The following is a 26,167-nucleotide window of genomic DNA, read 5'->3' as shown; positions in this document are numbered from 1 at the left end:
ACGCGTTTCGAGAGTTTTCTCTTCTTCAGAGGTAGACAGTCAGTAAGAGCATGTCGGGTACCGCCTCCCTTTTGAACCTGCAATCATGTGCCGTGAATCGGCGGCTCTGGATGAGACAACACGTAGGGCTTATGGGAGGTGTAGTCCGCATTGGTTAATGGATGCTCTCTTAAATTATAGCATTTCGAGGCTCACCACGAGCCCCCGGAGACGTCGCTGCTCAATATCCTTGACCTGTGCTCCACATGAGCTCCGTGTATCAGGAACCCGTGGCCCTCTTGGATTTGCGTGGTGGTGCTGGCTCTGCGGCAGGACGGCCGCACATAATGATAACACACCGGGGGGTCCAAAGCAATGAGCCGCACGCGAGTCACAGATCTGCTTTCCCCAATGCCATGAAAGGTAAGAGCAGCAGCGCTTGCCGTTTAGTGAAGCGTCTGACTGGAACCTGACGCGTTTCGAGAGTTTTCTCTTCTTCAGAGGTAGACAGTCAGTAAGAGCATGTCGGGTACCGCCTCCCTTTTGAACCTGCAATCATGTGCTGTGAATCGGCGGCTCTGGATGAGGCAACACGTAGGGCTTATGGGAGGTGTAGTCCGCATTGGTTAATGGATGCTCTCTTAAATTATAGCATTTCAAGGCTCACCATGAGCCCCCAGAGACGTCGCTGCTCAATATCCTTGACCTGGCTCCACATGAGCTCCGTGTATCAGGAACCCGTGGCCCTCTTGGATTTGCGTGGTGGTGCTGTCTCTGCGGCAGGACGGCCGCACATAATGATAACACACCGGGGGGTCCAAAGCAATGAGCCGCACTCGAGTCACAGATCTGCTTTCCCCAATGCCATGAAAGGTAAGCCCCCATGATGCCTCATACACAGACTCATTGGAGCCACCTCACATAGGGGTGTGTCATTGTGGATAATAAAAGGGAGGAGGTATGCACACAGCAGCACGTTATTTCCGTGTAAAGCCTTTGAGGAAGTAAATATACGAAACGCGTCAGGCAACACGCAAGTCTGCTTTTTAATGAACTAACCACACAAACTGCATCTGTACCTGTTATTGGGGCTGGTAACCTCCGCCACTTTCTCGGGTGCTTCTCAAGAAAGGACTACCATTGCATCAGAATCTATAGACGGCGGTCCAGCCGTCGAGTAAAGCACCACCCCGGAACCAGGGGGGCCGTGAGGTTTGATGCACGAACCTCGTATCGGAGAAGTGGCGCAGGAATGAAGATGGTTTTGAGTGGCTGGGGCTCAATATGGGCTCTATCATGCAGGAATTGTGCACTGCTACTATGCAAGGTGAATACAAGCACTACAGCCCCATGATGCCTCATACCCAGACTCATTGGAGCCACCTCACATAGGGGTGTGTCATTGTGGATAATAAAAGGGAGGAGGTATGCACACCGCAGCACGTTATTTCTGTGTAAAGCCTTTGAGGAAGTAAATATACGAAACGCGTCAGGCAACACGCAAGTCTGCTTTTTAATGAACTAACCACACAAACTGCATCTGTACCTGTTATTGGGGCTGGTAACCTCCGCCACTTTCTGGGGGGCTTCTCAAGAAAGGACTACCATCGCATCGGAATCTATAGACGGCGGTCCAGCCGTCGAGTAAAGCACCACCCCTGAACCAGGGGGGCCGTGAGGTTTGATGCACGAACCTCGTATCGGAGAAGTAGCGCAGGAATGAAGATGGTTTCGAGTGGCTGGGGCTCAATATGGGCTCTATCATGCAGGAATTGTGCACTGCTACTATGCAAGGTGAATACAAGCACTACAGCCCCCATGATGCCTCATACACAGACTCATTGGAGCCACCTCACATAGGGGTGTGTCATTGTGGATAATAAAAGGGAGGAGGTATGCACACCGCAGCACGTTATTTCCGTGTAAAGCCTTTGAGGAAGTAAATATACGAAACGCGTCAAGCAACACGCAAGTCTGCTTTTTAATGAACTAACCACACAAACTGCATCTGTACCTGTTATTGGGGCTGGTAACCTCCGCCACTTTCTCGGGTGCTTCTGTAGAAAGGACTACCACCGCATCGGAATATATATATATATATATATACATATATATATATTTATCAACTCCAAGCACTCTCAAACCTCCGAACTTCGGCGAGAAAGAATGCGCGGACTTCTCTTCGTGATAAGTATAAAAATATGTTTATTGCTCTCTTCTGCCTGCCATGACGCGGGCTGAAAAGACGCTCCGCTCAGGCCAGGGAGCCTGTGGGGGTTTCTCCAGCCCCGCTGTTCAATGCAGCCGGGCTAGAGAAACCGAAGTGCGCATGTGTGTTTTGGTCAGCCTGAGATGGCTGGCCAAACACATATTCCCACTTAGGGAGTGCACATAGCACCCCTCCTCCTGTGCCCCGCCCCTCCCTGCACAAGCTGGCTCAGAGCCGGCAAATGAAAAATAAAACGATGCTAGTACATCGTTTTATTTTTCATTTGCTGGCTTTGAGCCAGGCAGTGGGGTGACACTCCTCCGCCATTGCGGTGGAGCCACCCTTGTCTTAACCAGGCCTGCTATGTCATCCATAATGTTGTACCCGCTGCTATAGCAGCAAGGCAGGCTATCATTATGGCAGTGTGGTAGAATCAAGCCAGCTATAGTGCGGCTTGACAGCAAATAAAACATTTACTATTAAAACGTTCCAGAATCGCCCTAACGCCCCTGAAAAGCGGCTGTTGACATGAAGAAGACTAGAACAGCGGGTCGGCCTAAAAGGAATTGGGCAGTATTATGGGTAAGGAGAGGGGAGAAAGGTTACCACTAAACAACTAAAAACACTTTTTTAGTGTTGATTTTTAAACTGCTGTCTCGGGGTGAGGCATATCTCAAGCAGTGAGGTCTGTGACGGGGAACACGGGACGGAAGGTAATACATAACAGCTTTTTCCATTGTAATCTACGGGGGATATGGCCTCTTTGTTGCTCTCTATCACTTTTTGTGGACTTCAATGAACCCTAGAAAGAGCAAACAAGCTTTACTACTACATTTCGTATTTCAAATTGGGTTATTTAGACCCATGTATTAATTAAAGGCACAAAATCACTTAGCCGCAAATAACATCATCATAATCAATTTTTGGGGGAATTGACTAAACAGCTAGATGTTAAAAAGATGGAGCAATGTGGAATAATGTGTGGGAGCAAACTTGTTTCTGTTTTGGGTGCATAACTACCAAATTGTTACTTTTTTGCACTGGCTAGTGGAACTATCACAACATGTGAGAAGACTCTACTGTAGAAATGTGTTCAATAAATCAATAGCACCCATTTATGAATTTGTGTGAACCCCTCCAATCCCCCACAGTGGGAGGGGTATCCAGACATGGACTGATACCCTCCTAGTTTGAGATGCTTTCACTGTGCAATCCTATGGTTCTGTAAGGCTGTAGGAGCCTCTCGGCCCAAGGGAATGTGACTCTGACTCTTATCTTTTTGCTGCACTGAATCAGAGCAGTTAGGTTGTGGATTAGAAGAATGGAGATGTACAATGGGCCATTTATTCATCACCTGTTCTGACACATCGAGCCACTGCAGTTGGTTACATTTCAGAAAGCTTACCTTGCAAACATGGTTCTCCATCACCACAGAAGAATACATCCCACATGAGTTCAATGGAATCTCCAGTTCACTATCCCCATTCATAAAGTGATCCAAGCATGACTTCTGCAAGGAGCAGTGGACAGCGGGGGGAACAAGAATGGGCTGCTTGTCAGAAATTAAAGGATATGCAGGAGGCCCAAAACCTGTGAATTGGTGAGTTCCATCTTGGGTCCCCACAGTGTCCACAATTTCCGTATTCGAGAACCCATTCAGGTAAAAGTGAACAGTTGACATTCCCGAATTTGATGTCTGAGCTGTGCTCAGTTGTGGTGGAAAACTCAGTCCCTGTGTGTGACCTGAGACATCTGTCCATGAGGGAAGCCCCTCAGTGTGCTCTGCTAAATAGCCCCCCCTGCACGCAACATTTGGCAATGGATTGCTTTCTAGGAATGTTAAGTTGACAGAACTGTGGTTAGACAGTCCATTATTCAAAATATTTTGACTGTTCTTGTGTTGCAGTTCACCCCAAGGATTCGACTCATCTCTCAATGATTTAACTTGACATTGATTTGGCAGAGAGCGCTGGGAATACTGGAAAGATGCTCTGGTAGACTGAGACCTGTCCTGTGTCAAATGCTCATTGTACTTGTGGTTGTCTTGACAAAGGATCACTGAGGAAAGATTATGTTTTGCGGCTGAAAGGTCCATCCTACTAGATCTCATAGATTGGAAAACCTCAGGCTGACCATTTCTGGATGCCGGTTGCTGATGCGGGAATGGCCCCCCTGTTCCTTCCACCTGCTGTCTCCACAATTGACAATGTATGTGCTGTGCAGGCTGATCATAGGATGTGCTTGGCACAAGCAATTGTGGACTCGGAGAAGTGTGTCCCATTCTATCCCAGGCGAGGCCATTTTTCTGCTTCTGTACTCTGCTATATTCTTTCATCTGCTGTGAGATCTGCAAAAACAACTGGGGTTGTACTCTATCTGGAGACTGTGATAAATACTGGATCGGATTCTTCTGTTCTTCTGAGCGATTTGATGTCTGTATATGATTCACTGAAGGACAGACATCCTGATCCCCATCATTTTCCTGTTCTTGCCTGTTTACAAGTGAATCATGCACATACGATAAGATTTCATTGTTACTCAAGAGATCATTCAGAGAAGGGGCGCATTCGGGATCAGCCTCCACTCTCATCATCCTCTCATCTAATAAGAGCAACTCTAGGTCCTCAGCATCGAGCCCCAAATTCTCCAGAGCTTTGAATAGATCATCATTGCTGCAGCTGTCATCATTGTCGATGCTTAATGAATCCAGGGTGCACAAGAGTGGGTCCTCCTGCCCCAGTCCTGACAGCTCAAGGTTTAGGCCATTTTCAGTGGCCTGATCCACACTGCTGCTATCCACACTTGTACTTTGCCAGCCCTGATCTCTCAGGCGATTGGAGAGGTTATTACTGAAGGAATGTTTCAAGTTGGTAGCAGGGAGTGAGACGTACACAGATTTGTCTTGTCTCATCATTGCTCCCAATAGAGAGTTGGGATCCACACAATCTCTGTGAGTCCTTGATCCTTGACTTGAGTTGTTCTTTTTGGCTTTGCTTTTTCTTTTGCTCTGAAAAGGGTCTGGGAAGCCAGGAATTGGATAGGATGTCTGGTAAAGAAGAGCTTCCCCTGTGGCGAAGGTAAAAGGAAGGTGCATTGAACGCTTCCTTAGGTGATCTCCTCCTTCTTCCTCCCTAGGGGGTACAGAAAACAGACTTTAACATCTAACACCAAGTAGGAAAAACCCAACCACTTAGGCGAGACATTCATTGTAGCAGATGGAAATGTTGAAAAAGTTATTTACCTGTAAATGCATCTTCGTTGGATTTAGATGCTCAGAATATGACTTGCTTTGAGCAATGGTTTTGACAACACAATACACTGTCAATAAAGCATTTAAAATCACATAATCACAACATAACGCATGTCTTTCTTTAACACACAAAATACAGCAATAGGACCAATCAATAGAGGTTCATGCATTCTCAGCAGTTGAACAAAAGTTCGAACCTTAGAAATGCTTAATAATTATCACAAACTCTCCTGGTTCAGACCATAAAAAAGTACAATGGCTAATAGATTAATCTATCCCTATCCTGGGGTTGCCTACCTTCCTACAGAGATCTCTCATATAGGGTAATGGAAACACCTCACCTGTTAATTAACGGCATTCTTCATAATGGGCGCCTCCTCTCATCAGGGTAGGTAAGCACCACCCTAATGGACTCAACCAGAATGAATCCAGGAGCTCAAAATGTTATTGTTTCTGGAAAATGTAAGGTTCCAGTTAAAGGTTTCTATGGATTCAGCCTAGATATCTTTACATCATGGGCATATCTTTATTTCATGGGTATTTGTGACGTTGTTAAAATATCAAACGCTGGATGTATCTTGAAACATAATAGTTTCTCCCTTCAGAACTTCTGCCTATGTTTCAATGGAGCTACACATACCCTAATGGATCTGATGGCTTTTTTCAGGGCTAGGACTCCCTGCTATCTCTTCCTAATACCAAAATCAGGAGACATAACACTGTCCTACTGGCCTCTTCAGTTAATTAGGGCCTGTAGGAAAACAAATACAACATAGTAGATTCTTCATTATAAATGGAATTCAAACACAAAAATCACCCATCTCTGTGATCACTGCAAAAGGCTCTCACTAGAGCTATATAGTTTTATCCATTGCCCCATTCCAGATGTGTTGTGAACACTCTTACATAGTAATATGTTGTAACACCACTTGACACTGCACATACATATGTTCCATCGTCACAGATGCATGACAATACAGACTAGAGATACCACGTCATTTATTGTGGTAACCTGACGCACCATGATTTGGTTCCTAGGTCAGCCTAATCGGCTAAGAGGGAGTGGGAATTTCCCTGTAGTCACACTCTTTGTAGATAGTGAAAGATAAAACATAACCTCTCACACATACATTTTTTTTTATTCCCTCCTTCACTAACTAGTTGTTTCAAGTCATGGACATATCAGGATCTTTCTTATATTTACTCCAATGTTACTAGACACATAGTATTGTGAACTGATACATACTGAATATAATTTGCAAAAGCCACCAAGCGTGCCTCACATATATTTATTGGCCACTTCATTTTGTGTATATCAACATCCTTAGTGACTACTACACTAAAGGCACTACGCCTCCTTGTCACACATGGTATCTTATACCTATTAATATCCTTTCTCACACTCTGGGTTTTCTTGCATAGAATATATCGCAGTGATCAACAAACTCCTCTGTTTACCATGTCTGGCTACCTTTAAAAGCACTTCCATCACTGGTAAGACTTGTTTTCTCCTATACATGCACCCATATTATTTCTCGAGCATGTTTCCCATTCTATGTATGACTAGATCTACCATCATATCAAGAACATAACATGCACTCGTTCCAAGCCAGCCTGTACTCACTGTGTCACAAGTACAATGCTTCTTGTTCACCTAAGGTGTCCATCCTCTGCAGCGCTGGGTGGCTGGCCTATGGTGCCTTCTCCTCTTCTAGTCCCTCTCCTTGAGTTAGGGTGCATCATTCAGAATGCAGCGCTCGTCTCAGGTGCACAGCAACTATTGGGATGTAGTCAGTTATCATCACTCATAATCGAGAGACCAGTAGTTTTCCGTCAGTGCTTCTCTCCGTGGGTTCACCCTGATCTTGGCTCAATAGATGTACCCATTATCCTAAAAACTTCCTTAGCTCAAATACTGAATATAAGTATTGTGTCCTTTATGCAACATATATATTCATGGTGTTCTCGAGTTATGTCCCACTGGTGCCATCTATTTCTGATTCTCTCCATCATGAACTATATAGTCCAATAAACTGGTGCAAATTTCATTTCTATCTCAATCCTATTTTCATGCTCTCGCATTCAATGAAATTCAATTGTTACTCATACATATGCGTTTTCAAAGAGAATACTCTCCCACACCACCTAATTCTAAAAGTGGGAGAATAATCCTATATTCATTGGCTGCTTACTGTTCTTCTGGAATAACCATAAGGACAGCCATGCACAGAAACTCATTCTTTGCAAGTAGGGTCTATGACGGATTGTAAATATCCACTGTTGAGAGGGCCTACTCTCCTCCAGATCATGTGGTCTCATTTGATTAGTAGTTATTTACAGCTGTCTCATAATATATCATCATTGAGGCCATGTCTGCCTGTCCCTAATTGATATATCCATCTTTGCTCTCTTAGAAGAATTGGTGTTCCCCCTTTGTGGCTGGATTCCCACTGCTTTTATCCACTAATATCCATTTTAATTCATCCGCAGTATGTCTTGCATCAAGGTAGTGTGTGGTCAGCTTTATATTGTTCTTTCAGCACCTAATGGTGCTCCTATGTTTATTTATTTTAACTTTTGCTTTTCTCATGGTCATACCCACGTAGAGTAAGCCACAGGAGCATGTGAGATTGTACACCACATTCTCCGAAATGTAATTGTTTATGGACTTTAGGTTCCATGGTGTTGTTAGTCCCAAGTCAACTTCTTTTCCTCTAAAAGCGCACACAAATTGCAATTCCTACATGTGTAATGTCCAGTGAGTTTAGGTAGCTTCTATATAGTCCTCAAGTCAATTGCCGTTCTCTGCTGTATTGCTATTGGTCTAGTGGGTATCACAGTGTCTCTTATTGATCTCCCTCTCTTAAAAGCAAATAAAAGAGGATCATATTACAAAAATTATGATGTCAGAATCTTCCAATACTTATTTATAGTTTTCTTCATTATGTTTGAAAGAGGTTTATATGTTGTCACACATATCACCCTATCCTTCTGTTCTTTATTTTTATGTGTCAATAATGCTTCCCTGGGGATAGTTGACTCCCTTTTACTGTTCTGCTTGATGTATCTCATAGGGTATTCTCGCCCTCTTAATTTGTGATGTCAATCATCCATCATGTATTTGATAATCTCTATTTTCTTTACAGTTTCTTTGTAACCTTAAGAAGTGCCCTTCTGGGAGATTCTCCCTCAATTATCTTGGGTGGCAACTGTCAAACCTTAGCAAAATGTTGCGGTCTGTTGGTTTATGAAATATTTTGCATATCAGTGTATCCTTTTCGCCGTGAACCTCAGGTCTAAAAATGCCTGTTCCTCCCTACTGTAAAACATTGTGAATTTCAGATACTAATTGACATTATTTATTAATTTATTGAAGGACACCTGAAGGCGCTCATTATTTATTAATTTATTGAAGGACACCTGAAGGCGCTCTTCGCCTCTCTAAATTCTAAAAATATAATCAATGTAACAATTCCACTGCCTTATGTGTTCTGGCAATGGGTTCCCATCTTCCAGTATATGACATACTATACTCGGCGCGAATGCACTGCCTCTCAATGTTCCATGGGTTTGGAGAAATAATTAATCTTCATACTGGAAACAGTTTCTAGTCAGTGCTGTGTTTGCACAGTCAAAGACAAATTCTTTGAGTGTTAATAATCCCACTCCTCACCCTTCAGTAGTGGGTCTAGAACTCTTAATGATTCCTCCTGTGGGAAATTGGCTTATAGGGCTTCTACTACCATCATTCTCAAACTTTCACTCTGTGGGTCTAACGTTATCCCTTCTGAAAGATTGAACATGTCTTTGGTATCTTAGAGGTTGATGGGCATCTTCTTAACTAAAGGGTTTGGAAAAAAGTCTGAAAATGTGTATATAGACTCCAGTACTGACCCAATGCCTGGCAGTGTAGGTCTTTCAGGAGGTGGTGTTTTGCCTTTGTGTATTTTTTGGGAAGGATATAAAAATATAGGATCCAAGGATTTTTCTGGCAGATGGAATCAGTCTCATGTCTTGCTATCCATCCATTCTCCTTGGCTTCACTCCCCATATATACTGTATCCTCCATAATGTCTTTGGTGGGGTCCCTCTGAAGCCTTTTATAGTTTCTGGTATCCTTAAGAAGCCTTAGACATTCACTCCTGTACATGTCCTTAGGTAGAAATACAATGAAACCTCCCCTGACAGCTGGTTTTATTACAATATTATCAAGGGTTGCTGGTTTCGCCAGAGCCTGTTATTCCTTCTTACTCAAGTTATAGCAAATCCTATAATCTTGAATATTCAGGTTATCGATATCTATTGTAACAGCCTGCTCAAATGCTAACACTTCTGGAGGCATTAGCGGTGCCATTGGAGTAAATGTAGATTTCAGTCAAAAGCCTGTATGTTTCTTTGGTAGATCTCTGCTTCCTTCCGTCTCTCAAAAGTAGGTTTTCATTTTTATTTTTCTAAAGAATTCTGACAGTTCGATTCTCAGTGTAAATATGTCTGGTTTAATAGTCGGGACATAGCCCAGACCTTTGTCCAACATCCTCATCTGTGTTTCCGTCAACTCAACGCCACTTAAATTAATGACAGGACTCATTTCCTGCTTGTACTTGGTTGTGGTTGAGCAATTTTATCTGTAATTGGGTCCTCCCATTGTACTTTTTGGTTCTTTCTCCTTCTTTTCCCCTGCCCCTCCCTCTTCCTAAAAAAGGGGGAGGAGGGTGTTAGGAAACAATTGGAAATTCTTGGGGTGGAGGGTAATTGTTCAATGTTAAATGAGTTCCCTCCAAATTCCAGATTTGGAAACCCTGCTGGTTCATAGCATTGGAAAAAGTGTTGGGGGCCTCTCCCTCTTCTCTGCTGTTTGTTCTACTGCCCATCCTTCCAATCTGACTCCTGAGATATTAATCCTTGATGACCCTTCCCATGAGGAGTTATCCAACTTCTGTTAGGTATGGGTCGAAAGTCTTCTTTAGACTATGGGAAGGCCCCTTACAATTTAAGCCTCTTTTAGACTTTCAGGAATTTTGTGGTTTTTGATTATGGTAGGAATTCTGTAAATTCATTTGTAATCCTGTTAATTTCTTCTAGTTTTTTCCTTTATGTTGTAATCAAACTTGTGTCTTCAGAGGTGATTTGCTCATGTTTGTTTTGATCAAAAGGGCATTTGAGAGCTTCTTGGCAGTCTTTATTATTAGAACCAACCAATCTCGGGGACATTTCCATGCAATTATAGACCAATATTTCCTGAATTCAGCATCTTCTAGGAAGCTACTGAGTGTATTTGATACTATTTGCCCCCTTGGAGCTGCAGTTCCTCTCAGGTGTTCTGTCATGATTGCCCAGTAATGTAACAATCTTACATGTGTCTTCTTTAGCTCTGACAATGCCTCTGAGTCGCTTATATTAGACAGAGTCTTGTTTAATGTACCTTCCCCTATTAATGAGAGTGCTGATAAAATAGTCTCATCATCATATGATAAGCCTTACACCATTTTCATTGCCCTCAGAGGGTTCCTGTGGTACCCTAACAGTTTCTTTTCACGGCTTCTAGCCGCAGACAAACTCTTTCACCCCTAGAGAGAATGAGAGATCCTATTACCTAGCCATTACACAAAATGTGCAATGTCTCATATGTGAATCCTTCCCTATCTTGGGCTTGCCTACCTTCTGACATAGGTCTCTCAAAGAGAGTAGAGGAGACACCTCATCCACTAATTAAGGACATGTTTCATCATAGGTGCCCCCTTTACCAGAAGGAAGTACCTCCCAGATGGGCTCAACCATAATGAATTCGGGAGCTTGAAATACGTTTGTTTTTTGTGTAAAATCCAGGTTCCGGGTTAAAAATTACTAGGCATAAACCCTAGATATCTCTTTATTTCATGGATATCTGTGACATTGTTAGAATATCAAATGCTGGATGTATCTTGAAACTTAATGGCTTCTCCCTTCAGAACTTGTGCCTACATGTTTCAGCAGAGATACACCTGCCCTAATGGGTCAGACGGCTTTCTTCAAAGTTAGGACTCACTGCTTATCTCTCCCTAATATTAAAGAAATATACCAAAATTAGGAGGCATAAGGTTCTCCTACCTGTCTCTTCAGTTACTTAAGACCTGTAGGAAAACTGATACAACATAGTACGGATTCATCATTATAAATATGGAATTCAAACACAAAAATCACCTATCTCTGTGATCACTGCCTGCAAAGGGCACTCTCTAGTGCTATATAATGTACCCATCACCACATTTCAGTCCTATGGGTGCATTTTATGTGGCCTAAAGATGTTACGGAAAGACCTAAATATGTGTTATGTTATGATTATGTGATTTTAAATTCTTTATTGACCTTATATTGTTGACAGTGTTTTTGGATATATATTGTAATGCTTTACTGTCAATAACGATTGTATTTAGCTATGGTTACTGATTTTAAGTGGCATAATGGTGATTTTTAACATGTGGGTATTGGGTTTTCAATGTGATGATCACTTGACTTAGCCAATAGGATTTCCTATTTTAATGTGGTGAACCCATGACAAAGCTAATATACTTGCCTTATATTTTGTTGTGTAACAACAGCAGCTGCTTGAAGATATTTGTACTTTAGTACAAAAGCAGATCATGCACTAAATGTGACAGTTCTTGCTACACAACTGTTTTTCGTGCAGGGTTGTGTTGTGTGAAGGGCTGACGCTACACAGGTTTTTGCCAGAGTGTCAGAAAAACATTGCAGAAAGTAGGTAACGTGTTCCTCTTCTAGATATTTTCACAAATCACTCAACTAGTAAGGCTTGCCAACATTAAAGTGAATTCTCGCAGGGTTGTCAGCAGTTGCGTAGCCAGAGTGTTATGGACCCTATGCAAGGAAGGAAATGGACCCCTTGGCCGATGTTTAAATGGTGTAATACAGCAATAATCCGGATTCAGTGGGCCCCTCAGGCATCTGGGCCCCGGTGCCAAGGCATCTGCTGTAACCATGGAAGCTGGGCCCCTGGCTGTCAGAAGCCTTAGTACGATCTGTGTCCCAAATCTTGCAAGGCCTCACAAAAACTCCCTTCAAAAGAGGAACACTGACCAGGAAACATTTTGATGCAGATCAAGTATTCTGGCGTTAAATACTGACGTAAGCAGGAAGGGGGTTCCAAACTTACAGGGGGGCTGAGAGGAAATATAGGGAGGAGTACACCCTCCCAGGTTATACACTGTTCTACCAAAAAGTACTCCCCACCACTAACTCAAAGACGAGATTGTGAGTTGTATTTGAACAGACCTAGAATTTTCAGATGTTAAGATCCCTAAATGAAGATGGAACTAAACACCACTACTCAGTGGGGAAGGAGACAACTCCTTTTGTTTTATATTCCCTCACACACCCTAGTGGTGTCATGCTTCATCATCGGGACACCTCGACCCCTATAAGTCGAGGTAGGCTCGACCATATCTCAGGGAGCTCTTATGAAGATGTTTTTGGCCAGGGGGATAAAGATTAAGCCACAGCAGTTCCCAGTATCCCTTTTATTCTTGGAACTGTCAGTGGTGAAAATAAAATACAGTTTTAGGGTCAAATTGGGGTATTATGGTCCTAAGACCCTATAGCCAACATGTTTCAGTCCTGCTGGGCCCCATAAAGGGTGCTGGACTTTCTTCAGGGCGGAAAAAATTCCCCCTGGATTGGGTTAGGCAGAAGAATTCCCTGCACTATTCGGGATGAGGGCGACTAACGCTCCTCATCAATTGTCGTGGACTAATTAGTCTTGTATGTCACTCCATCTAGGTAGAGAAACAAGGAGACAAAAGAAAAAAGGGGGGAAAGGAAGAGACACCACATATAATTATATATGGAGTTCCAGGAAAGTTCATGTCTTCAGACGTGCGTTTCAACTCAATCAAGGTGAAGACAACAGACATTTCCGGGTGGTGGGTGAAAAAACTCTGATTTTCTCACACGTTCATATTTGTGTATTGCCCGGTTTTTGTGGCGGCTGTGCGCCGCATCCTAACTCCTTTTATTCATAGGTGTAAGTCTATACATAATGTAATAACACCCGTGTAATCCTCTTGTGAAAAAACACTATAAAATGTGAAAAAATCGCCGTGGTTTTTTATATATACATATATATACATCTGTACATGTAACATGATTGCGTGATGACATGCTCACCATTCGCGCTCTTACATACGTCTATACTTTCTCTCTCTCATACATGCATTCTTACCCCGTTTTTTGAGGGGTATCAACTCCAAGTGGAAGACTACCGTTAGTGGGGTAGCCCTGTAGTCAAACACTTCGTAATCGTAAGCGTAAGTATCATTAACCGCATGAGATGTGAATATTCCAGTTTGTCATGAAGGGATGGTCATCAAGTAAGCGTACACATAGAGAGACACACAAAAACATAAACAAAAGACAAAGTCTGTTTAGAGTCATGTTCGGTGCTGGATCCCGCGAGGGGACCAGCTCTCTCCTCATACCTTAGCGTTGTAGTCACTCAGCAGCATTTACTCACGCCATCAAGGGTCCTGCCCCTCGTATCAGCCTATTCGGTGGTGGTTCCACTGCTTGGGGTGCTGTTCCGTTTCTTTTGGACGCTTTTAACACACAATTCGCTATTGATTGTTGCCCCGCCTACTTCCGTATCCTGTCTCTGACTCTGTCGACTATCATCGAGACTCATGGGAATTGTAGTTTCGGGCTTAGTGCGTGTCTGTTGATGCTTTCTTTAAGGGATTTTTTTATTTTTCAAACAAAACTTTACCAATTTACTGATGCGTGTTTATAGATTCTCAATATGTATATATATTCATATCTATTTCACACTGATACATCAGAGGCGATATAGCCGGCGCAATTACCGGTTACAACTACAGGCTATCAGTATAATTCCGTATGGATGAACTGTCTGACGAGAGTGTGTGATCTCGATATGTCTTAAGCCACTCGGGTTTGAGAGTCTAGTTAAAAAATAGAGAATATATCTCATGGGATAACCATAGGAGACCGCCACCTGGTTCTCAGATGCCTGGCTCAAGAGGCTAGCTGTTGGATCAATACTTTAATTTCTTTGGGACATACCCACCGCGAAACGCAACCTGTTTGCGTCGTTGGAGGGTCAAAAGCTATTGGTCTTAAAATAAAGAAAAATAGAGAAAAATAGAAAACCAAGTGATCTAGCCATTGGTTGCTACAAAGCAACATCACACTCAATCTCTAGTATCCATAGTTTTCGGTTTTAAGTCAGGGTATGACTATATCTACGAGATTTGAATGTGGGGTTATATTTCAGTTGTACTATTCACAATGAGTGTTATCTCTGAGTGAGTTGGTTCCATGGTATTGAATCGTTTAATCCAATGATGTGGGTTTTGAGTCTGTATACCCATCGTTGTTCGCGTTCTAATAGGGTTTTAGACATATCGCCCTCCCCATTCACTTTCTCAATGATTGTCCACCACAAATCTGAATCTGTGTGTTTTTGTTCTATGTAATGTGCTGTCAATTTAGTAGACGTAATAGCCCTTCTGATCGTGCTTCTATGCTCACATATACGCACTTTGATTTTTCTTCCTGTCATTCCCACATACATAAGTTGGCATGGACATTTTATCAGATAGATGACATTATCTGTGTTGCAATTCGTGTGTGATCGCTGTTCCCACGGGTATGACATTCCCAGATCTATTTCTCTAGTCTGTTCTGTAAATGGGCAAACCACGCAAGTCCCGCATGGGTAGTGTCCAGTGACCATTGGTAGATTCCATAGTGTTGTCTGTTTTCTGGATTGTATTTTTGGTTTCTTGAAATCTGTATGAATGAGAGAATCCCTCAGACTTCTGTTCCGTTTAGAAGAGAACATTGGCTTCTCATATTTCAGTTGATTGGACGTGAGAACTGTCCACTTTTTGTTGATAATTTTCTTAATCATATTAGATGATTTATTATAGGTGGTAACACATATGAGAGCGTCTGGTTCTTCTTTTTGATATGTCTCAAGTAGGGCCTCTCTGGGTGTGTTACGAGATCGTTTTTTCGCATTTTCAATAATCCTTCTTGGGTACGATCTTTCATATAGTTTCTTTGCCAGATTATCTGCTTCTATTTTGTATTCATCCAGATCGGCACAGTTCCTGCGTATACGCAAAAATTGGCCTATTGGGAGATTTTCCCTGAGTGACCGGGGATGTGCGCTATTGAAGAGGAGTAAACTGTTTTTATCAGTAGGTTTGGAAAATAAAGAACTGGTAATCCCCCCATTTTTTGCGCTCAATTTTACATCTAGAAACGATATCTGATTTTGGTTAGATGTCATAGTAAATTTCAAATGTGGGTTGAGTTGGTTGACCCATGTATGGATCTTAACATCTGAAAATTCTAGGTCTGTTCAAATACAACTCACAATCTCGTCTTTGAGTTACAAGTATTCTGGCACCATCTGGTGGCTGCTGTTATTTAATGCCTCATCTGACTATGAGGCTGATTAAGAGTTTGGTGGATGAGGTTTTACTTGGTCAGGGTGACAGAGTAAATAATTCCGCCGCCTGGACTGAGTCCCCGCCTGCCAAATTCTGAGATGTCCGACGGCCAAGCGGACATCTCTAGCATTGGCAGGAACGCCCACTGGTCAACATAATGGAGACGCACAGCAAACCTACAATGCTTTTTTATTTGCAAAACAAAAAACTCAAAGTGGGATTATTTTGTTTTGAAAAATAAAATAAAAACAATGCCTCTTCCCTATGGGAGTTTGCTCCCATGACAACTAGGGAATTTCACAGTTTTTACTGACCCTTACTTCCAGGTTTCACCTGGCAGTGATGGACAATGATAATTGGCCATGTGTCCGCACACTGTACATTGAGTTGTTTGACACATGGTCAAACCTCCGATGCATGAAGGTTTATGTCAGCTGCGGAGATGGAGTAGTCTCCACCATCGTCATAATTAAGATATTGCTAATTTCTAAATGAGGTGGGTGGACCTTCACTTTGGTGGAGAGGGCACTCTGTCGTTGTTGAGACAGATTACCGTTTATGCCAAATTCGAAATCTCTCCCATAACACAGAAGCAGGCTTTTGTGATATATAAGTACCTGAAATGAGAAGAGCCTATGGCAACTAACCAGGCTTGCGCTTTAAATGGAAATAGAAAAGTGCAGATACTCATTACTCCAGAGTATCTGCGTGCCACTGAGAAGTGCTAGTACTCTCCCATTAAATGTATAGCTCCAATGCTGAGAACTGTAGCTACTCTCCCTCTCAAAAGAAATAAGTGAAGGTACTCAGTACCTGCCCGTTTAAAGCACTGGCTATGGCTACCTTCCCCTAGAGGAGGGTCTAAGAGTACAAAGCCTTAAATCAACCAGAAACTGCAGATGAACCGCACTCACAGACCACACCTGAACTGTAAGCGTAAACAGTAATGCCTCAAGATCATGTGCCGAGGTCTGTGTTACCGGCTGGCAAATTTCAAGACTCTGTGTTGTCCTCAAAATGGTTGTGAAAGCTGTTTTCCTCTGAAGAAAATGTGCTCAGATGTACTCTGTAGGATCTTTTATTCGCTGCTCATATTAGAATGTGATGCACAGCAGAGCCCAGAGAGAGATAGTTAGCTTAGAGACTGTTAAAGCCTATTTTATTTCATAAAAATTGCCTTGATTAGCAATGAAGAAAATGTGCCTGACCTTAGAAAATGCGTTTAACTTTACCATATCTGTAGAAGCGAAAACAAAAAACATAGCAAATAATTCTTTAAAATGTGCTAATAAATAACATAGCTTTAACTATAGGAGATGATGTTTTTGAACGTTTAAAAAATAAACATGCAGCTTAAATAGGTAGTAGACTCCCATACCTAAGTTGCCACCATGACTAGGCCTGAAACTTTAGTATGTCAACTTCTGTTTGACATTAGAATAAGATGCCTTTTTAGCAACCGGACGGTTGCCACCAGGACGCGTTTCTTTGCTGCCGCAATAATGCAATTTTCAGACACTCACTCGTGTCTTTACTGCTTGGCTTGATTGATGATTTCCGTGGTCTCATATTCATACCTGCTTCAGATCATTCACTCGTGATTTGAGCATTTTTTTACTGGCGGTATTACTTTTGACTTTATTTGCAACCAAGATAGTTTATCAAATCCGTGCACCTTGACTGATTTTTATCGTCTTGACCTGTGATTCGTACACCCAGCCGGGTTGGAATTATCACCGGCTGTGTGCATTTACGTCATTGATGCGACTTTTGGCAGCCCTGAAGAGTCGTGGGTTTATGTTTCCCCGACGAAACACGTGTCGGCTGGTCATGAGGATTAAAGAACAACGTGTCTATATCTGAACAATTTTGTCTCCGTCATTGTGCTTACCTCTGTCAACATTGACTTGATAACTATATGTGTGAACAGGATTGCCTGGAGGCCCATAGGAATCAATGGGAAGGTATGCCTCATTACCGAATCGGTAAATACCGATTCGGTAATGGGGAGAGCACATTCAAGGGTGGCAGGGTGTCACATTGACACCCTGTTGCACCCCTGATTCCTGCATGTGTGCACATGTGGCGCACATACATGTCCTAAGGGCATGTATGTCTGCCACATGGCACTGTTAGTGCAGCAAAATATTGCTTTTTGCAATGAATTCGGTATTTAGCACCAACATATATTTGGTGCTAAATACCAAATTATTTTTCCTACACATCACTCATTTGAGTGTCACCTACATCTCATTTCAGGATTCGGTATTTACCGAATCGGTAAAATTACCGATTCGGTAATTTTACCAATTCGGTATATTACCGAATCCTGAAATGTTCCCCCTACATAGCACAAGCCTAAATACCGGTCGGTAACGGGATATTTACCGAAAATCGGCCGTTACCGACCGGTATTAGGCTAACTACATATGGCCCCATATGATTTCTTCATTTCACTTAACAATGAATTCTGCTATATTTTTTAGAATGAATAGAGTATTGGCAATGTTGAACATTCTAAAGATATTGGTTTGCATGCTGTCATCCAGACATACCGGTAGAAATCTTTCATTGCTTTAGACTAAACCTTGGTCCACACAATGGGATACTTACAACAGCTAACATAATAGGCCTGCTAGGGTTCTCATGAGAACCTTCCCTCATGTATTTAGTGCAAGACATATTCAAAACTTTTAGATAATTGCACGCCAGTGTGAATGTTTACTATGCAAAATGGGAGGAGAGATGACAGTCCATCAAAAGATTCATTTCCACTGGACAACGCCATGTTGAATGTTGCAAACATTTTATGCTTTCATGTATACATTTTCCTAATTAGAGAGGAGCGGCAATTTTCTACCCTTTTCCATACCACCTTACCCTAGAAGCTTTGTGCATTACTTTCTTACTTTTGCCTAGATTGCTACGTGCAACTTCTAACAGCGATTTCCTAATATACTAATCTTTTCACAGAAAGACTTTTTCTACAGTCAATCATAACTACTGCTGTGATTATTTCTCTTTGATCTATTGAACCCGTTGCTACTGCAAATTGTTAGGGAACTTGGCTGAGTTTCCTGAACTACTCTTCATTGGGAGTTTGTTTCTTTAGCTAGCTAAATGCTCCAGTATCTTGCTCTTTACAATAGAACTCTTTATGGGTTCTTATTTAGGTACAGACTCTTAAATTAAGAAAGGAACTATTTCCTTTATGGAACACGCTGTCTATATTATGCTGCTTCTAACTAAACCTTTTCTTGATATTTCTGTAAATGTACTAATCTGAATAAAACAACAAAAATACTAATCGCTTAATGAGAAATAAAACTTTGAAAGCTATTCCAAACCTCACATCATTGACTTAATATGAGGTTTTCTGAAAGTTGATGTCTATATTTGAAAGGAAATTTGTTACAGCTCAATTCTGAAATGACAGCCAAGATCTGTCGGCCTGAAGACGAAGAAGCGTTGAAGAAAAGGAGGATTTCGTTGTAAGTGCTTCGGTCTGCACGGGTCACAAAATTGCCTCCCAATTTGGGCGATAACAATCTGGTAGTAGAAGGACGGATTACATCCTGAAGGGAGCTATAAAATAAATCCCAGATCTCACTTAAAAGTCCTGATTCAAATGCCCAGAACTTGAAGATTCGACAAGGTGTTACTTGGAGGAGATTGCGGTTTAGAATGTATGAGAATCAATAGGGCAAATGTTGTGGTTGTGAGTGAGTTATATTCTGTATTCTTGGAGAGTGCGAGTTAATGGTAAGCGTATAGAAAAGAGGTTGAAGCAGAGAAGAGACTGAAGATTTCAGGCTTGTTGTGTCTGCAAGATCCCGGGATATTATTATACAATTTAAACTTGATTGCAGAATTCAGGTATACAGTGTGCGGTACCATTACCTTCATCGGTAATATAGTTGTCCAAGCAATGTTTGTGATTGACTAAAATTAACTGATATTAGTGGAGCACAATTGCACAAATGGGGGAAACTGCATTGATTTGGGTGATTTCCCGCTGGTCGAGAAGGGAAACATCCATTACAACGCAGTCATTACATCGCACTGCTTTTACAATGCAACTGTTACAATGCAACTGCTTTTACAACGCATGCCATTTCAACGCATGTCACTACAACACATGCCATTACAATGCATTATAAGGTAAGTAATGGAGATTTCTTAGTTTTAGGGTGGGTTTGAGTTTTGGGATAGATGGGAATAGTAATTGTTACCCCTACACTATCCAACACTTACCCTACTATTGCACTCACGAGAGTGGGAATAGTAATTTTTACTCCTACACTATCCAACACTTATCCTACTGTTGCCCTAAAAGTATTATACATTGTAATTATATGAGTTTTAATGGTATGCGTTGTAATGGAATGCGTTGTAATGATAGTTTTTAAAAATGCGTTGTAATGGTATGAGTTGTAAACTCATGCGATGCAATGGTAGTTGCGATATAAAAACCTTGTTGTAAAAGCATGCATTGTAACATTATATATTCGTCGAGAACTCACTTCTAGCAGAGGAAACAAAAAGGTATTTAAGGAGCTTTCTAACAGAGATGTGTGAATGCGGAGGAAAATTGTAAAGGAAGGTGAGCTTTCTGAGTAGTGAGATTGTACGTCATCATCTTTCGTGCTGAGATTGATCTGTTGGTGTGGTTTTGCACTCGGATTGGTTGATACCATCACAGTGTCGTGCTGGAATTGGATCTTTAAAAAGTGAATAGGTCTTTGGATTGGTAATTAGTTTCATGAGAAATAATATCTGAAATTTTATTGGGTTGCCGAAATTTGACGTATACGGAACAAAAATAATAACATTTGCATATTGAATTATCGAAACCAAATTTTAAAAATGAAGTGTTGAAAGGATTTAAGAAATTGGCAAGAGGAGATGTTACTATTCTAGTGTGTAAGGGAGAGGAGGCACCGTCCGACGGTACACTGCATACATTATGACTACTGAACATGGTTTAAACACATGTCTTTGGTTCCGACAGCGGAGTAGGATTACTGAAAATGAGGGTACATTGAGTTTTCTTAGATATGGGATGTTTAACACCCAAATTGTGGCTCATTTGAAGGGAAAATTCTGTGAAATGAAGCCACCACCTCAATCTATTCAATATGAAGCATTTAATACTTGGGAGAAAGTAGCAAGGTAAAGAGAGAGAGAAAAATACCAGAGGAGAACTGAACGAACAGTGCAGAATTATGCAAATGCTCGATGGGATGAAGAACAGCATAGATGGAGGAAAGCTATTATTGAGGGAACTAGGTTATATCCAGTACTTGCTGCCAATAAGGAAAACAATACATCTGTCATGAGATGTTGAACTCCAGACCACCACCATTGCATACTATACTTGCTGAGCGAGGAGATCTGAGTGCCAGTACTAGTCAAACAATGTCTACTGCTCCTGCAGATCCAAGTTTAACACCCATTGAGTGGCCTTTACAAGTTTTGCAGATTGTTCCACCAGTTATGACTCGATCACCAGCTGTGGTCCTCACTAGGAAAGCCGCAGCTGCTGTGCCTACAACAGCTCTGTTACCTGTTGTATAAGCCCCGATTGCATCTCAAAGTAGTTGTGAGTGTTCTTGTCTCAACAGTGGCAAGGTCAGAAATCTAGCCATTGGCTAAGTCTGGATTTGTTTCGACTTCTCAAAAGTCACAGATAGCTTTGTGGAATCCTCCACAAACGCTGCAAGCTTTGGTAGATGAAGGAGGGATGTTGGTCTTTACAACTCCTATGGCTCCTATTGATTCAAATACAACTACCAGAGGGTGAATTGGAACATTTAAAATAAATACCTGAAGAAAGATTTGATTTACTTGTGTAAGAACTACAAGGAGAGCAGCTTTGGTACATAATCAGTTGGCAGAATTAGCAAGAAAATACGAGGTAGATCTTTCCAACAGCATAAATCCACACCAAAGCTGCAGGGTAGAACTAGATGATCCAGCTATAGAAATCATGAGAATTACAGGAATGAGCTTGCATATTGTAGAATTGATTAAATGCATCCACAGGTGGAAGGGCACAGAAAAATTGCAAGTTAGATGTGCAAAGAAACATGAAAAGAAAAAGAAGGAAGCAGCTGGGTGGACAGGGTGAACAATAGGACAAAGAGGTAACAAAATATTCACTTAGAGAAATAGCAGGAGGAATTTATGTACATATTATTTGGAACAGAGGTGATTTAGCAGCATTTACAAACAATTTTCCAAAATTGCGAGACAGACTGGTGCAGTGGTATGCACAAGGAGAAAGATTCATAAAAATGTCTAAAGTTTTGTGAACTGATTTAAATACATTCTTTGATATCATGGTGCCTGCTAATTAATGGGTTGAATGTAAGACAGGGGTTTAATTGCCGAAAGAAGACCCACCTAGAGAGAAAGGGAGGAATGCACCATGACCTGTAGTAATGGAAAAATATGAAGCGGTTGTTACCTTTCTGAAAGGCAGAGTACCTTCCAAAGATATGGATTAGCTTAAAATTAAAAAGAACTTCACAAGAGCCGAAAGAGACAGTTTATGAGTATTATGAGAGATTATTGCAGGTGTTTCAGCAGCACAATTTGTTTTAGGAATGAAGGCTGAGATTTATGCACACATAACACAAAATGTCATCTGTTGGCAAAATAAATCTCTTGATGAGTTCCTGCGATACACAAAATATTGTAATGATGAATTGGACATGAAGCAGAAAAAAATTAAACAGAAGTTCATGTTGGGGCAGACTAAGCTAGCTCAGAAAAGATTTCAGAATCCTCCTTTTGTAGGAAATCAGGGAAACATGCAAGCTGTTGGTACCTCATTACCTGGGTTTCAGGGAAACCAAGGAGGAATGAATGTGACACAGGGTAGAGGTATTCCTGTAAGTACAGGGTCGGGATCAGATGTGGCTGCTCTGAAAAAGATTACTGCTTGTCTCATATGTCATAGGATTGGACATTGGAAGCAAGAATGTTAATTTAATCCTGAAAATGTTGGAGTAAATATGTAAACAACGCAAGGGGTGCAGGTTCCAAAAACGCCTATGTAAGAAATGGAAATGCCAGTACAGGGACAAGTCCCAATGATGACTCCTGTGCCTACACAAATGGGGAAGCCTAGATTAAACTTAAACCAAATGCCAAAAAAGAATACAAACCCCTTTCAAAATGCCATGCCACAATTTCAAAATTCTATGCCACAATTTCAAAATTCTATGCCACAGTTCTCCAATACTGCACAACAATTTCAAAATCCAAGCCAGAACTCATTGCAACAATTGTCTTTATTTGAAACCGATGGCTCAGGTTCTGGTAATTCCCAATGATGGTGCCTGAGAGGGGAGAAAGATTGCGTGCTTGGCGCAGTCTTAGAGGTAGACCAAAGTGTCCCATATGTAGATGCTGAGGTTTATCTATGACTGGGGGCGAGTGTCTGAAAAGTTTGAGCGCTCCGTCCACCATCTCCTTGTGTTTGCTTTGTTCGCCCTAAGTTAGCAGGGTATGCCCAGACGTGGGTCCTGTGTTTAATTTGCCAATGGATTCAAACTAGCCTGGCTGATGAAGGTGGCTGATGAAGGGTGTTACCCAGAAACTGGTATCAGGATGCTTGTTTCCGTTTCAGGGAAGACCTGGCTTGGCCATTCGTGCTGGACTGTTCCCATGGGGCACAGGGTCAAGACTGATTTGCATATAGCTGGGTCTGAACTGAGGTGGCGAAGTGAGATAAAGAATGATGATGGGTTCAACCCAGATCTGTGACTGGGGGCTGAGTGTCTGAAAAGTTTCAGCGCTACGTCTACCATCTCCTTGTGTTTGCTCTGTTTGCCTTAAGTTGTCTGGGTATGCCCAGATGTGGGTCCCTTGTTCACTTTGCCACTGGATTCAAGCTAGCCTGGCTGATGAAGAGTGTTACCCAGAAACCGATCCCAGGATGCTTGTTTCCGGTTCAGGGAAGACCTGGCTTGGCAGTTCGGGCTGGACTGGTCCCATGGGGTACAGGGTCAAGACTTATTTGCATATAACTGGGTCTGAACTGAGGTGGCGAAGTGAGCTAAAGAATGATGATGGATTCAACCCAGTTCTGTGACTAGGGGTGAGTGTCCGAAAAGTTTCAGCGCTCCGTCCACCATCTTCTTGTGTTTGCTTTTTTCGCCCTAAGTTGGCAGGGTATGCCCAGACGTGGGTACCTTGTTCACTTAGCCACTGGATTCAGGCTAGCCTGGCTGATGAAGGGTGTTACCCAGAAACCGGTCCCAGGATGCTTGTTTCCGGTTCAGGGAAGACCTGGCTTGGCAGTTCGGGCTAGACTGTTCACATGGGGGACAGGGTCAAGACTGATTTGCATATAGTGGGTCTGAACTGAGGTGGCGAAGTGAGCTAAAGAATGATGATGGATTCAACCCAGATCTGTGACTGGGGGTGAGTGTCTGAAAGGTTTCAGCGCTCCGTCCACCATCTCCTTGTGTTTGCTTTGTTCACCAGATGCTGAGCTTTATGGCCACCCTGTATCGTTTTTCATAGATTCAGGAGCTACCCGTTCTAATGTAAGAACAGACCCAGACCTAACTCTCTTTGGGAAAACTATCCAAGTAGTAGAAGTTACAAATAAGCAGATACTGTATCCAATATCAGAGAATGTTCCAGTAAAAATAGGTACGTTTAGGGTAAAGCACCATTAGATTGTGCCGTATATTGCATACAGGATGGTGTTGTGCTCCAAACACATGACAAAGATGTCAATTGCAAATTAATTCAAAGTTCTCTTTCTGGCCCTGAGTGGGGACCACTTTTATTTTGGTGTTCGAGCCTATTTTCTGTCTCAGTGTGATCCTGGGCGAGGGTACATCGTTGGCAAAGTTACCCCATGACATTTAAGAAGTAGATAAAACGCGAAACAACTGCAAAACTGGTCCGAGTCCCTGGGGCTTTGCGACGCTTGGCGCATATGGCATCCCCGCAGCATCCAATTCATGCACACCTCCGCGGCTCACTGCACCCAGGCGCGCATAGACACGATCTTTGTCCCCCCAACTGATTGTTCTCTGATTGTTGACGTCCGCATCCTCCCTAAAGGAATTTCCGATCACTCCCCGGTACTCCTTAGCTCAGGGGCCCCCCGCTCGCGGCCCGGCAAACATGGAGGATGAACGCCTGGTTTCTTGAGGATAAAGATTTTAGGCAGGAGGTGGGGAAGGAACTCATGCGATACTTTGCCACCAACGAAGGCTCGGTAGCCTCTCCGGGTACCCTGTGGGAGGCAGGAAAGGCGACCATACAGGGCTTCGCCAAACGGCAGCTTAGGGTCCAGAGGCAGTCGCAGCTGCAGGAGATTTCCTCCAAGGAAGCGCAGGCGCTTCGCCTGGAACAGCTGCTATCCACAACGGAGGACCCCGCCCAGGCCCGAAGCTTGGCACTCATCCGGGATGAGATCAAACAGCTATCCCTGGATGCGGCCAAGCTCCTCTGGAGGTCCTCAGTCGCGCGAGTCTATGGTTGGGGGGACAAGAATGGTGTGATCCTGCACAGGTTGGCCACATATTCCAGGGCAAATCGTATCATTCCAGAGGTAGGGGACGAGACGGGAGTGGTGCAGGGTTCTCCCGTGGCGATGGCGAACACCTTTGCGGTATATTATCAGAGGCTGAATACAGCGCACACCCCTGAGCTGACCGTTGCAGCCCTCCTTGACCGGGTGGGGGTGCGTCTCCCTATGCTGGACCCAGCGGGTCGGAAGGACTTGGAGCGTCCCATCTCCTTGAAAGGAATTGAGGAGGCGATCACCCTGGTTTCCTAGGGTAAAACCCCGGGTCCGGATGGCCTCCCACAGGAATATTATGCGGCCTACCGGGGCACCTTGGTACCCCACCTAGCCAGCCTGTTTAAATAAACTGTGGAAAGAGGTGCCTTTACACCGGAAACGGATATTGCCACCATTGTAGTTCTCCCGAAATCCCAACCTCCCTCCCAACTCTGCGCAGAGTACCGCCCCATATCCCTCCTTAATACCGAAATTCAACTTTATGCTACCATCTTGGCCCAACGGCTGAAACCCTATTTGGCCCTACTGGTCCATCCGGATCAATGCAGGTTCATGCCCCAGCGTGGGGCCCATCACTGCCTTAGAAGGCTGCAGCTGGCCCTGGCACATCGGCATCTGCACACCCTGTACTTGGCGCTCCTATCCATAGACTTCGAGAAAGCCTTCGACTGGGTGGACTGGACGTACCTATGGGGCGTGCTGGTTGA

At 42.8% G+C, this 26,167-nt stretch overlaps 1 protein-coding gene across 1 annotated transcript in view; it reads right to left on the bottom strand.

Annotated features, from left to right (window-relative positions):
- Positions 1-26,167, bottom strand: part of LOC146861089 (aryl hydrocarbon receptor-like) — an 867,902-nt gene that overhangs the window by 14,350 nt on the left and 827,385 nt on the right. Inside the window, exon 10 of the mRNA XM_085645144.1 lies at positions 3,594-5,319. Coding sequence (XP_085501270.1) covers positions 3,594-5,319 — 1,726 coding nt within the window. The remainder of the gene's footprint in view (positions 1-3,593; positions 5,320-26,167) is intronic.

Source organism: Triturus cristatus, chromosome 3_1 (assembly GCF_964204655.1).
Source record: "Triturus cristatus chromosome 3_1, aTriCri1.1, whole genome shotgun sequence".
NCBI lineage: Eukaryota > Metazoa > Chordata > Amphibia > Caudata > Salamandridae > Triturus > Triturus cristatus.
Note: the sequence above shows the minus strand (reverse complement) of the source record. Positions and strands in the feature narration are given on the sequence as shown.